The sequence below is a fragment of the Apus apus genome, chromosome 1, assembly GCF_020740795.1.
Source record: "Apus apus isolate bApuApu2 chromosome 1, bApuApu2.pri.cur, whole genome shotgun sequence".
In the NCBI taxonomy this organism is placed as follows: domain Eukaryota; kingdom Metazoa; phylum Chordata; class Aves; order Apodiformes; family Apodidae; genus Apus; species Apus apus.
In genome coordinates this window covers 81,914,072-81,928,424 of record NC_067282.1, presented here as the reverse complement: position 1 = coordinate 81,928,424, position 14,353 = coordinate 81,914,072, and the positions used below count along the sequence as shown (strand labels likewise).

Sequence of the window (14,353 nt, the reverse complement as noted above, 5' to 3'; positions counted from 1 at the left end):
CTCAGCATACAACTTAAGGAGAAAACAGCTGCTAGAATTATTGTTCTTTTATGTTAGTGTTACAATTGAAATCTGAAAGATAGCTTTGCTCAACCCTCTTTTGAAACTGCATCCTCTTTTCTTACTCAAGAACCAAAGACCTGAAATGCTGTCTACAAACATGCCTAGAATAAAGTAGTATCTAAACTTCTCTAGAGTGCTGAAAGCTTTCACAATCTCAGTTATTTTTTAAGAAGTCCTAGGAAGCCAACATCAATACATTCTCAAGGAGAAAAAAAAATCAACAACAGTAAAAAAAGCCTTTTTTATTTTCTTTGGACATAATTTCTTAGACTTAGCATTTAAGACTTTTTATCTGCTTTATCAATGAGAAGTTTTGGGGATCAACAGAAGCTGGATAATCTTGTTAGACAATTGCTGCCTGTACTGATTTCCTGGAACAACAATAAGGTTATTTTTCATCATTAATTCTGAATCATCTGCTTAAATTTTAAGAAAGCCTTCACAATAATCTGTGCTGTATGTTAAGTGTCACAACTGCATCTGAATTATGCAAAGGGAAGAAGCTGCATGTGACAGTCTGTTATTTTCCTATCAGAAATGAAAATGAGTTCACAAAGTGCTAGAGAGCTTAAGACCTTATTTAGTAATCACAGTGTCTGCAACAGACCTGACAAATCCAGGAAGCTTCCTAGAGAAGTTAAATCCTTGCTTGTATCTGGACACATTTTAACACTGTCCTGCTGCTACAAGTTTACTGTGAAGTGCTGTACCTCAAAAGTATACCCAAGGCCAAAAGCTCCTAGGAAAGATCCAGCAAGCTGTGATGCCAGCTGATCGCAGACAGTCATTCCTTGCCAAAACACAGCGCTAAGATCCATGTCCTAACTATGCACGCATCATTTCTAAACCAGCTCCTGGTCTGAGCATGGTGGCAGCTGCTCCAGCTCACCTCCCTTTGATCCTCAATGCAGTAGCCCCAAGTGGAGCATCCCTCCTCCCCACGCAGCCTCAAGTTCTCCTGCAGCTTCCCCATCTGATGCACTCTCACCTATCTCCATAGCTCTCCTAGCCACCTTTATTTCATTTTTTTAAAATTTATTTTATGCAGGCTGCCCTAGGACTCGTTTTTACAAGTATCGGTACTTCAAAAAAATAACGTTACAATGCAATAATAGACTGAAGTAGAAACAAAGGCATGCTCAAAAGCTGCAGTATATTTTGAAATTGTGAAAATGAATAACACTAGTCCCAATTTGCACTAGAGAAGTTTCACCAGCTTGGCTACATCCTAGATCTCAGATGGAGACAGTTTATACAGGCCTGGAACAAATGCTGTTTTGCCATTAGTACTTAGCTAATTCATTGAGTGAACTAAACTCTTCTGGCTAAAACATTCCATTGTGTGAGTGCTAGGATTGAAATACTGTTTTTAAAATAAGTTAAAAACCTCACACAATTGGAAAAGCACATGAAAGCAGCAAATGAGGACTTCCTAGGTACCCTTTCCCTTTGAAAGATACACTGTCTAGACAAAAGTTTCCTGTGGTGCTTAACGGAGAGTCTGACCAACCAGTTACCTGCCTAGATTGCATCTCTGCCTCCACACAGGAGAAAGCACATGAAAGAATGGCTCTTTGTTTTGTATTACCAGCTCCATGACATTCCATGCAGAATATAATTTGTCATGTCCTTTTTAGCACATACTAAGTTTGAAGGCACAGAATCTGAATTTTGGAAAGACAGCCCCCAACTAAAATCTTCACAGTGGTGAAAAAATTAGTCTTACTAGAAACACCTAGAAAACATTGCAGTGCCAGTTAGGAAGCACCAGTGTCAACTGTGTAATTACACCTCTCTGCCTCTCCACTATGCAAGTGCTACCAATCAGAATCTGTTTACCTACAAAGAGGGCCAATAGCTTGGATCTCTGTGGGTTGACACAGTGCCACATGGTGTATTTTTAGTCCACTGAAAGTCACTCCAACCACAGCCATCTAAGCCAGCCTGACCTGAGGATAGCTTAGTTACTGCTTCTAATCTCCTGAGGAGGTTCCCAGGTTGAGATTTTATCCAATGGCTCCAACAGAGGACCTTCCTGTCAAGTATCTCAGACCCACTTAGTAAAATCTCCTGTCTCCCATCTGTCTGTTCAGAGCTCAGCCTGCACTCTCAAAGTTCACAATTTCCCTGCTAAGCTTTTGCACAGCAGTTTCAAGAGAGAGTCTGTGCGTTACAGACATTAACAAGGCCACCCCCCACACTCTCTGCTCCTTGGGAGCCTGCAGTTTGCCAGCATTCCCATCAGGACAAAGTTTGTTGTGCCACTCCTCCACGGCACGTCCACCTCCATGCAGTGGCAGCAGTGCTCTGCACAGAGCAGAGCTCAGGTTCCTTTGCCACCCAGGCAAACAGCAGAAGCTTGCATCTGCCCTTCCCCTCCTCACACCCTTTACAGGATCTCTCCCTAGAGCTGCTGTTGTTCACTGGTGGAAGTCACCATGGCAGGGCAGCCTGGCACCCTCTGACTGAAAAGGATTGTCTGAAGAAAAAAAATCCATATATTCCTCCACATCAAAAATAGTTTCCCACAGATGCATCACTTTATGGAAGCTTTCAAAAAAAATTCTGCCTGGTTTTCTGGCAGCATGTAGGGCCTTTCCTCTCCATCTTTCCCAAGGAGACTGGGGGGGGGGAAATAACCTACTTCTGATAGAAAGTTCTTGTTCTTAATTTTCCTCCCACCTTCAAGTCCACCAACTTGAAGGATTATTTTGTTTGTTTTGCTTAAAATGCTCCTTGGCCAGGGCTACATGTGCATTATTCAGAAGAAGCAGCCCAAATTGTCTCAGTTAGTCCTGATAAAGAAAATATTAGAAAGCTGCAAACCCATAACAGAGTTTGCAATCTGATAGGCCTATTCCATTACATATGGATAACAAGATCTAGGGAAAGATCTTCAGTCTATGAGATTATCTGATGAGGACTAGAATAAAGACAAATTATGTGGTGAAAAGAAGTACAGGGAAAGACATAGGGATGCATGCAGAAAGATTATTTTGTAAAAAAGCATATCTCTAAAAATTAAGCAGAGATGAGCTTGAAGATCATAGGAGCTGTCATCTGTCTAAACTGTAAATGATTAAGAATAGACTTGTACTTTTCTTGTGTCACGCAGACCCCCTGCTGCAGAGAAGGAGCACACTGATGCATCACCTCTACTCTTGCAACTCCTCTGAGACCAATTCTCCCTGAAAGCTGCCCTGGTGAGTACACAGCAGAAAAAGAAGTATCCAACTGTTGACTTAGATGATAGTTTTAATATTAGATTTTCTTATATTGTAGACTGAAATAGGATCTTTTCCAGACACATATTTGAAAATATTGGTATGCTTGTTACTGTCCAGAAGTAAACAAGGTAGCTTCTTCCAGTCAAATAAAAGCTTTCCCAGTTGTTATATAATAAAAACACATTTGATAAAACTCCCAAGGAACTAAGACAAAAGATGTCCACATTATCTTAGAAGTCAGGTAAAACAGGATCTATTCCACCAAAATGCCTATGAACTGCCAGGGAAGGAAAACTTTAAAAAATGTCAGTTTCACTCCTCCTTGTAATAGAGTTTCAGAGGTAGGTGTATCAAGGGGAAAAGATTTGTGACTTACAACTGTGTACGCATGTGTTTTCAAAGGGCTGGCAAAGAACACATGGCCCTGAAGCATAAGGATGAGTGGGAAGTGGGAGAAACAAGGCTGCATTCTATTCCCATCCAAAGGAAGTAAAACTACCTTTTAACCTCCTTGTTCCAATGCTGTTTTACAATTCCTACAGGTTTCAAGCCCTTATCTGAAAGTCAGCTCTTTGAAACACAGCCATCCTGCATTTTCACCTTGCTGTACAGATTTAGTTGACAATCATGAAAGAATGCCCCTCTTGTAGAGTATGAAACCGGCTGTACAAATTATATAGAAATGGGTTGAATAGTCACTTCTTTTATTCACTGCCAATCCAAAGGAAAACCTGAAACAAAAACAAAGAAAACCTTTGCTTTTTCTTCAAAAGAACTAAAAAATATGTTTTTAAAACATCTTCTGATACAGAATATTTCTGGTTCAATAGAACATTTCAGGCTGTTAGATAAAACTAAATTAAGAGTGGGTGGTCAAAGGGTAGGGATAGGAAGTCAGCAGCCCACTGGTGATAGAGATGTTCCAACTTCTGATGGCAACCACCCATCCGAGGGGACACAACCATCTTAGGGTGTTGCCATGATAAAGGTACTGTTTTGCTCCAAGGAGAGCTCACACAGGCAGATGGGGTGTCCAGACACTTCTTTGTTTCTCACAGATCTTCAATTTACACAGCTCAGAACATCAATAGCAAAGAGATGGCAGGAAGCAGCTTCCATGAGCACTACTGTCCAGGACCAGCTTCTCTGGAGAGCTTCCACACCATAAGCAGTACAAGGGACAACTATCCAGACCATGAGGGATTCAGAGCAGCCTCAAACAGGAGAGGAGCCTGAATTCTCTCAACTACTGAATTATAAAAATAAATCACTGCCATCCTTGGAGAATTATGAATATGGGCCAGATGTTTTCCCCTTCTCCAGTCAAAATGATCAAATTCATAACAGGTTCACTGTCCAGTTACCCAGCCACTGCAGCTGCATTTTGGAGGTATGTTTACTGTTTTATATAAGCAAGTCTGTCACCCTGTGTACCATACTGTTCTTGCTGTTCACCCTTCCCCTCTCCCAGAGAACTGGCTGAGAAGCTGGCTTGCCTCTTCCCCTCCCCCTCAGCTAAATTAAAACAGATGGCAGAGGGACATGAAATGAAAAGCAAACAGAGATGAGTAACTAATTTTCCGAAATAAAAAAAAAAAACAAAACACAACAACAGAACCAAAACAAAACAAGACAATAAAACACAGCAAGACCTCAACTTCAACACTAGGGAAAAAATCAGCAAGGAATGCATAACTATTTTCTGAACATCATTCTTCCGTGTAAGCAAATGCAGCAGTTGCTATAGATATGATGACAATAAGCAGGGGAGGTATCCTCCAGGCAGGCTTGACAAGCAGCATAGAACTACAACTGCAGTCCAACAGATGCAAATAGATAACACAGCAAGGGAACCAAGGAGCACATCATAGGCTAACTCAAACTGCAGTGACACCTTTGAAAGGCAGGAGGCAAGGAGCTGCCTCCCCTGTGACAGAGGCTCAGGAATCCCCTTTATGGGAGGTTGTCACATGTGGGCTAGAAGAGTCTGGTGTTTTGCAGACTGGAAAACACAAAGCACTTGGTAATGCTCATGAAGTAATGAAGCACAGACCAAAGCCTTCTGGAGGGAGATGTGTCAAAGGACTCATAACCAGCACACTGCAATTTATACAGCCTCAATAGGAAACATGAAGGTGAGATAATTACATCAGGGAGAGGACAGGAGCTATTTTAGGGCTTCACTCTGCACTCTTGCCAGAGATTTCTGCCTTTGTTCTGATCCTGAAGGAGTTAGTGCTTGTGTCTCTCTTGTCAGCATTCAGTGGTACATGGCAAGTTCACCTTCCTTGGCAGCTTGAGCAAGCCATCACTTTGCATCTCAGCTGCTTCAATGGAAGTCCTGTTTCCCTCCTGTTGATTTTGCTCCAGGAGCAATAACATGACAGAGCAGACATACAAGGTGGTAACTTTCAGTGCTAAGCCTGTCAAGTTTCATCATTTTAGCCATTTGGGATTATTTCTGTTGGCTGAAAGAATTTAAAGAGCCATCAAAAAAAATTAAAGCAACCATCATCTTTGTTGTGCCTAACACAAAATATACTGCAGTGCATCATTTTGCCAACATAGAGATTGTTAGACTGGAAACATGGCTAAGAAAAGCATCAAATGCAGGTTTACTATGCAACCCCTGTGTCTTGCATTCAAGGCACAGAAATGGATTTTTCTTTACCATTCTGTAAGAAATCAGAGCCCCTGTGCTCAGGCAATAAATGGATTTGTACATCTCTGAGATGGAGACATGTATTCTCCAGGACTCGGATTTGTTTCCTTCATGTTTTATACTGATAGTCATGGCATGCTGCAAAGCCTGTTTACCCATGCTTCTCCTAAGGGAGTGCTTGGGATGCAAAATTCTTCAGTTATTATCTTCAGTTATATTCATCCAATTGATTTATCTGTGATTTTATAGGTATTTGTTGTCCATGCTTCTAGAAATGGGTCTGTTATGACCCCCTACAAGTGGAAATCTGAAACAATTCCAGTTAATCGTGACTCAAGCAGCAAATTCTAAACACCTTTTGAGTTACTCCTCCAGCTTATCCATACATTTGAGGTACAGGAGGTACTCAGTTCAGTGGACTGAGAGTACCACCCAAAACAGCGAATCCAAAGCATTACTTCAACATGCACATACAAATATTTACTGATAGATTAAAAAAAAACTGGAAATAACCTCCTAGTTCAGCAGCAGATATAGTAAGGGGGGATGTGTGGGAAGGAAGTTTAAGCATGCAGAAACACCAGTTGGCAACCTTGTGATTTCTGTTGATAGACATCTACTTTGCATTCCAGGATGGGCAGGTTTGCAGCCACTGCCTTCAGCTAGCAAGCAACTCCTCTTACAAACCTGCCAGTCACCCCAGTTATCCCAAGTGATGCCCTGGGACTTTAGGAGCCTTAGAAAGAACTACTGGGAGGAAAGAATTTAAGGACAGGGCACTAAGAATCAAATTAAAATGATCCTCTCCTCTTCCTCACCTGTTGGGACTCTAGGGTTCGGTCAACATTAAGTACACATCCCCTATCAGATCCAGTAGAAGTTCACCCTCTTGAAACAGATTTGTTTAATCCAAAAGAGCATTATTTCCCTCTATTCGTATTTAATGCAATAGAACATTAGTCAGATAATTGTCATTAGTACCGCACATGGTTGGTATCTAAAAGCACACAGTCACAACAGGAAGGATTTTATAAGCTTGTAAACACTGGTTTCAGAAACAACTTCACTTCCCAAGGAAGGTTATTAATTAAAACTATTTTATTCTTCTATGGCTATTTTAGTCTTATCTCCAAAGGCAGGTTAGCCTTTACAGGAACAGATAATAAAAACAGGATAGCTAAACACAAGCATAGAGCCTTCATCATGAAAAAACATTTATAAGATCAATTTCCACTGGAGCAAGAAAGCTTGGCCTTTCTAATGGCTATACAGATCAGTTTGGCTAATAGAGCAAAGGATCTCATTAGCAGGTGAAACACACCATCATTTCAAAGCCAGCTTAAGCTTGTTTGAGTGAGAGAGATGGGGAGGATCTGCTTCTGTCACTGACCCAACTTTGTGTTTACTTAATGTACAAAGGCTCTTATTGCTGTCTGTAGCAATTTAAATATCCTTCATTCAATCATTTGCCCATTTGCTTTCTGAGTACTGTGTTTAAATTAAAGATACATTTTTCTAAGGAGCCCACATGCAAAAAAGCAATCAAATACCACTCCAGTACAGTCACAGAACTTGTATTCAAAAGCAGTACTGAAGCTCTAATCAGCAAGTTTTCTTGCTGCCAGCGCTTAAAGCAATATGAGATGAACCAGGACCAAAAAATCAAGAGCTGTAAGCTTCTAACAGTTCCATCTAAATTCAGGATCCCAAAGAGTAGGCACACAATGTCTTTCCCAAAGGCATTCCCAGCTGTGTTTCTTCAGGATCTGGTGTCTCATATTATTTTCCAGGTTTACTCAGAGGCAGAGGAGTGCTGTTTTCCAAATCTGGATGGACAGACTAATGCTACTGAACAAGAACAATTTTATTACTAACCTGTAAATCTCAAATGTAAACAGGCGATTAGGGGCTCAATAACATGTACACATGCTGCTGCAAAACTGAGGAGCACCAACAAAACTCCTTTTGAGTGGTCACTAGACAAACTAGTATTTTGTGATAAGGCTGCACAGACATTTCCCCCCATGCCTTCTAAACAAGATCAGTAGGATGATATATGTGCTTTTACAAACAATGAAGTACTTCCATTCTGGTCCCTATCTGGGAGGGAAGGCAAATAAAATTTATAGAAGTGGCTAATTCTTCAAAAAAAGTAGTGTTCATGTATCCAAGATACTAAACATGCTATCTTAGTTGAACAGCAGCCTCCTTTGCTTACAGGACTTTTGTTTCGCAATCAAAGGATAATATTTTAACGAGTCAACTAAAATACCATATTTGTATTTTAACAGTAGTTATAGAATAATTTACTGTGTGAAGAGCTATAATGAACATAAAGTACAATATATCATTTTCACCAATCTTAAATTCAAGACAATGCAATGCAGAGAATCAGAGCTTCAAGTCTTTCAGAAGTTTGCCAACAACAGCTGCTTATTGAAAAGGTAATAATAAAAGACAACACTTTCAGCTGCAGCAAGAGCAAATTCCGTGGAATTAGAAATATTAGTGATAAGCTGATAGATTCAGCTCAGCCCTTGAAGAAGGACTGAGTTGTTAATTCCACAAAATAGCCTTAGAAACATCTGGACTGTAAGAATTTCTTTGACAGTAGTTACATGTCACTGATGAACCCATTCTATAATTGTTGAAATACAGATTTATTTTCAGTTCAGCATGGCTGCAAATTTAGTTTCATTCACCGAAGTAAACTCACTTCTCAGAGAAGAGGGCTCCAAGTATTCCATGCTTCCTTTTGAAGTCTTGTGTCAGATATGTGGCCATAAGAAGATGCCCACACTACAGGCAGAGAAACTGTGCCTGCTCTGAGGCAAAAGCTTGGTAGACTCACACAGAGAAAACAGCGAAGTCCAAACTGAAAATAGTGTGTAGTTACACCAGTACACCCACAGCACCCAGGGGTATCACCGAGATTAGATCTTTCCTGCACTAAAAGCATACAAGAGATACTTCATGCTACTAAGAGAAGGCAATACAAATACGTGAAGTAGGGTAGCAGGGAATGAACAGAAGCACTTTAATGGATTTGCTCAAAAACTGACAAGGAAAGCCTGCAGCAGAGGGACAGAAGCCAGCTCTCCTGCATCCTAATCCAGTGTATCATTTAAAGGATCATCCTTCATTCTCCTGAAAGTTATTTGCTTGCTTGCTGAGGACAGAAGCCAGTGATGACCACTGACTGAACTGCTTTCAGCTTAGCAAAAGAAAATCCAGAATTAGTTCATCTTGGAAGTGACCAAAATAGAGAGAAGTAGCAGTCCAGCATTTCAAATCCACTTATTTAGAAAACAATGGCTCTGTAACCTCAAAGGGAGCCACCCACCTTGGAGGGCAGATCTTGTCACCTTACTGCTGTCTTCCTTGGATGGAGCCACAGTCTTTGCTCTGCACAGCAGCCTGCAGGGACCACCCTGGACACCTGCTACTGGGACTGTGAGGGTCCAGCAGAGGATCTTAACACTCTATGTAGGAACAGGAGGGTGGTATGTCCAGATAGATACCATTAAAGAACAGGTTATGTCCCATAAACAAGAGACCACAGTACAATTATCTATCTAATGGTACTACACTAAAAACTTGGGGTGGTACTCTTCAATACAGTGGTGTTTCCATGCTAGCAGCCTGAATGAAATCTGAGTGTATTAGTTGATAATCTTAAAACCACACAGACAAGTATAGCCAGCACACATGGCAAGTTTGCACATTTCTGTCACTGTGCTTCTTATAAAGAGCCTCCAAATCACTGCAGCCCCAAGGAAACCAACTTATTCCTACACACTAGTTTTGTGAATCCACCCATGTTATCTTCCTTACTCCATGGTCTCAAACTGAATAATCTTTCAAAAGCTATTAATCAGCTTTCATTATGTCTAAATTGCTTTATGCTTAATTTGCAATTAATGACTAATATCCAAAGAGTAAGAAATTTAAAAGTTAATAAACCATAATGAGTAGCTGTTCTAAAATACAAACACCTGGATATCAACAGAACTCTTAGTTATTCCAAATAAACCTTTTTTTTTTTTTTTTCCCCATATAGTTATACAGGGTCAAAAATGAAGATTTATTTGGCAGAGGTTGAACATTCACCAGAAAATGCTGTATATGTCATTTCCTTCTCTGGAAGGCCGCTAGCCATAGACAAAAATATCTGCAAACTTGCAATTACTGTAGATTCAGAAGGTTTTAAGGTGACACTGACATGATGAAAGATCTATTTTTATGCATGAGAAGTATATTTCAAATTCAGAGAGATGAACACAGAGAGAAAGAGCACATGCATGCTGTAATCAGCTCATGTACAAGACAAGATTCTGTTCAGCAGTTGTAAATATCACAATGTAAAATACATTTCCTTTTCTTGTTCTTCCATACAATTAAAGGTTGGTCAAGCAAAGCTAAAAACCTTTTTGAGTAAGTCAATAGCATATAAAACATTGAACAGGTTAGAATATCAAACCACATTAGTGAGCTGGGTCCAAGGTTATATAAAGTATATGAGATTATTTTTAAGCCACTCCAGCATAATACCAAAAAGCTTTAGTTATGTTAATGAGTCCCATTTTTCCTAAGAAAAAAAATTCACTTACTTTATGTATTTCCCTACAAGTGGCATCAATGCAACACAAGTGCAATCCCCTCCCTACACTCCAAAAGTTATCAGAGAAAACCCCACTGCATTTGGTAGATATTGCACACAGAAGACATTGCATGACAAAACTTGCAAGAGGATGAAATCTGATCCTCGTAACTGTGAGTTACAAACTGCAGTCTAAAAACCTAGAAACACATAGTTCAGCGCTCAGAAACCCTTCTTGATCAGAAAGTACGGTGCACATCCTCTGAACATAACCCAGAATGTATTTCGTCAGTATTTCCCTGCTTTTTGCTTCCTGAGGAGCTGTAAGAGTTTTGCTGTTTCTGTAGAGTCATTAGCAGGACAACTAGCATTGAAGTTTTCTGCAGTGTCTTTGGCAGCAACCACAGAATAGCAAAACTTGAGGAAAAGTAATAATGTTCTCAAGACTCTAATTATGTATAATGTTTCCGTTGGAAAATAAGTCAACAATTTGAAGCTTTATAATATATTCAGCTGTTTAATTGTAGACTTGTGTAAAAGGAAGGTATGAAATGAAACTTTCAACATGCAATTGTTACTACTCTTGTTTGTATTGCAATATTTCACATTTCTCTTTTCTCTTGAGAACTATATCCAAGTTTAGAAAGCCCATGCTTCTCTATACAAAGGAAGGACTCAAATGGATTGGGGAAAAGGAGTTTATATAGAGAAAAGAATAATTATTCCTGGTTCCTGTTGATTAAAGTTTTCAACAGTCATTGCATTGCTTAGTGGGATAGACCTTGCTAGCCTAAAAACAGCATTAGTACTTACTTAAGGATGAGATTTTCCACATTTAACCAGTTTCCAGATTCCACTACAATCCATTCGGAGTCAGCATTTAGCAGGAGGCCTGGCTCTGCACCCCAGGGACTGCACTGATGCCCCTGCCCTGCTCAAGGAACAAGTCTGGTTCCCCTGTGGAGCAACGCACAGCAGCCTGCAGGGCAGAGCCATCTCAGGTGCTGTGGCACACTCCTCTCACCTGCCATGCAAACATACCCTTCTCATCACCAAAGAGAAAGAGGAGGCCCCTATTCTGGAGGCATGACATCCCACATACTGCTAGCCAGGAAAATCTGTCGGAACCCAGAATAATTTCTAATGATAAATCTTAGGTTCTTGTAAGTTTGGGGTCCAATAGTCTTTTAAGACGACAAAAATCAAGACTTCCTCGAGACTATGGATGCACTTTCTGAATGTTTTTACTTTTCCAACAGGTAACTGCTACTGGTGAAGATCACCATTAACAGGGAACATGGATTTAATAAACTCAACTGAACAAAATGGTACATCGGAAGAACTATTCAAATGGGTGACATCCAAGATTCTCATTTCCATTACCCTATCTGTGCTTGCACTAATGACAACAGCCATCAATTCTCTCGTGATGACTGCAATAATTGTGACAAGAAAGCTCCACCACCCTGCCAACTATCTCATCTGCTCTCTTGCAGTAACTGATTTCCTTGTGGCAGTCCTAGTGATGCCCTTCAGTATTGTCTACATTGTCAAGGAGACCTGGATCATGGGGCAAGTGGTGTGTGACATTTGGCTAAGTGTGGACATTACATGCTGCACATGTTCCATCTTGCATCTCTCTGCCATTGCTTTGGACCGGTACAGAGCAATCACAGATGCTGTGGAATATGCACGGAAAAGGACACCTAAGCATGCTGGCATCATGATTGCTGTGGTATGGATCATCTCCATTTTTATCTCCATGCCACCTTTGTTTTGGCGGCACCAGACAACTCGTCAGGATGACGAATGCATCATCAAACATGACCACATTGTTTCCACCATTTACTCTACATTTGGCGCCTTTTATATCCCACTGGCATTGATTCTGATCCTTTATTACAAGATATACAAGGCAGCAAAGACATTTCACAGAAGAAGCATCAGCCGGATTGTAAGGGAGGAGGTAAATGGACAAGTCCTTTTGGACACAGGTGAAAGAAGCACCAAATCGGCCTCGATGTCCAGCCCAGCAGAGAAGACATCAGATCCCATGGTGGACTGCGATAAAATCAATATCACTCTACGAAGCCCCAGGTCTGAATCTAAGCATGAGAAATCCTGGAAAAAACAGAGAATCTCTAGCACAAGAGAGCGAAAGGCAGCAACTACGCTGGGTTTGATCTTGGGGGCATTTGTGATCTGCTGGCTCCCTTTTTTTGTAAAAGAAGTAGTTGTTAATACCTGTGAAAGATGTCACATTTCAGAAGACATGTCTAATTTCCTAGCATGGCTGGGATATATAAATTCCCTTATTAACCCTCTAATCTACACAATCTTTAATGAAGACTTCAAGAAAGCCTTCCAGAAGCTTGTGCGGTGTAGGCAATAATTTTAAGAGCTTTTGTTCATACGAGAACATACTCATTGTTTTTAAACCTGTATAAATTTGTATAACTGAAATGACATTTGTTGTATTTAAGGAAAAGAACTAAGACCCTGCATTTACATTATGACTTCTTTTGTATTAGCAGTACTGGGAGTATAAATTACCCAGGTTTTAGAGAGATGGATCATCTAGGATCAGTTTTGTTCTGGAAAAAGAGGTAGCATATTCTGGCTCTGATCCAGCTGGGATTTGCTGAGCTGCCTAGCTTAAAGTGTAAGGTATTACCATGAATATAAAGGAAGTATACACTTGAAGTAGACAAAGAAACAAATCTTTAAAAAAAAGTAACCCTTGGTTATCAATGAAATTTTAATAAAAACAACACACAGGTTTTAAACCCTAATTGCAAACAAGATGATAGAAAATACACCTTGAAATTAAGACATGATTTTATTAGTTTGGCACAGGCCTGCAATATATAGCCAAGCCATTTCCACAAACAGTAGTAGCTTTAAACATATCAAGCATCATCCTGTGTTGATTAGCTGAGCACAGCTTGCAGCTCTGCCTTCTCCCATAGACAAAGGATGCCCCTGTGTTATGCTCCCAGCAGCAGGTAAGATGCTTTCATGGGTTACCAGTTTCATAGCAAGCTGGTGTTGGGAGCCCTCTGCCACTGCACACCCACAACTGGCATGGGCATAGCCCCAAGGGAAACTGCCAGGCATTTGTGACACCCCCAGTGAGCTGGGTACACACAGTGCCTGATGCTCCGAGGCACCACTTCAGCAGGGACTAGGGAGGGTGAGCTCATAAAGAGCAGCTGATCCTCCTTATGGAGATGTTAGAAGAGAGGAGCAGGAGACACTCCTTTCTTCATACCCTCATCCCTACCTCACACACCTAGCACAGCCCCTGTGACTTTCAGCACTAAACCCAGCCAGCCAAAGACAGTTTGTGCATTGGCCCCCCAAGCACTGCTGATGGTGGGTGTCTTGGTGAGGTTGGGTTGAGGGACACCTAATGAAGAACTAGGGCCAACAGCTCCAGCACAGCATGTTCAGCCCTACCCCCCAAGAAGCTCGATGTCTTCTGAGTCTTTTGTCAACTGTCTCAAGCACTAGGGCTGTGCAGCCTCTTTCCAAGCATGTGAGAAAGCAGAGACTGACCACAGTGTGGGTCTCTGGAAAAGGCTGTTCAGCAGCTTCTCCAGCAACAGCAGGGTGAATGACCTCTATGCAGTGCACACCTGAGCATCCTGCAGGAAGGATCCTGTGGGATACTCACTAAACCCCTCCACCTCTAAATGCCTCCTTCCCCCAGTGCATCTAGTCCACGTCTCCAGTCCCAGCAGAGCTAAAAGGACCTTGTAGGCACTCTAGCCAGCCCTGGCCATCTGGTTCAGTCAAAGA

At 41.1% G+C, this 14,353-nt stretch overlaps 1 protein-coding gene across 1 annotated transcript; it reads left to right on the top strand.

The window, feature by feature from the left end:
• The first annotated feature begins 11,816 nt into the window (after positions 1 to 11,816).
• Positions 11,817 to 13,152, top strand: HTR1F (5-hydroxytryptamine receptor 1F). Its single transcript, XM_051627726.1, has one exon. The coding sequence runs from the start codon at positions 11,850 to 11,852 to the stop codon at positions 12,942 to 12,944; it is 1,095 nt and encodes a 364-aa protein (XP_051483686.1). The 5' UTR covers positions 11,817 to 11,849; the 3' UTR covers positions 12,945 to 13,152.
• Positions 13,153 to 14,353: the final 1,201 nt, after the last annotated feature.

Excerpts from the sequence above, each read along its gene's own strand:
- HTR1F (XM_051627726.1), top strand. The coding sequence starts at position 11,850 with ATGGATTTAATAAACTCAACTGAACAAAATGGTACATCGGAAGAACTA.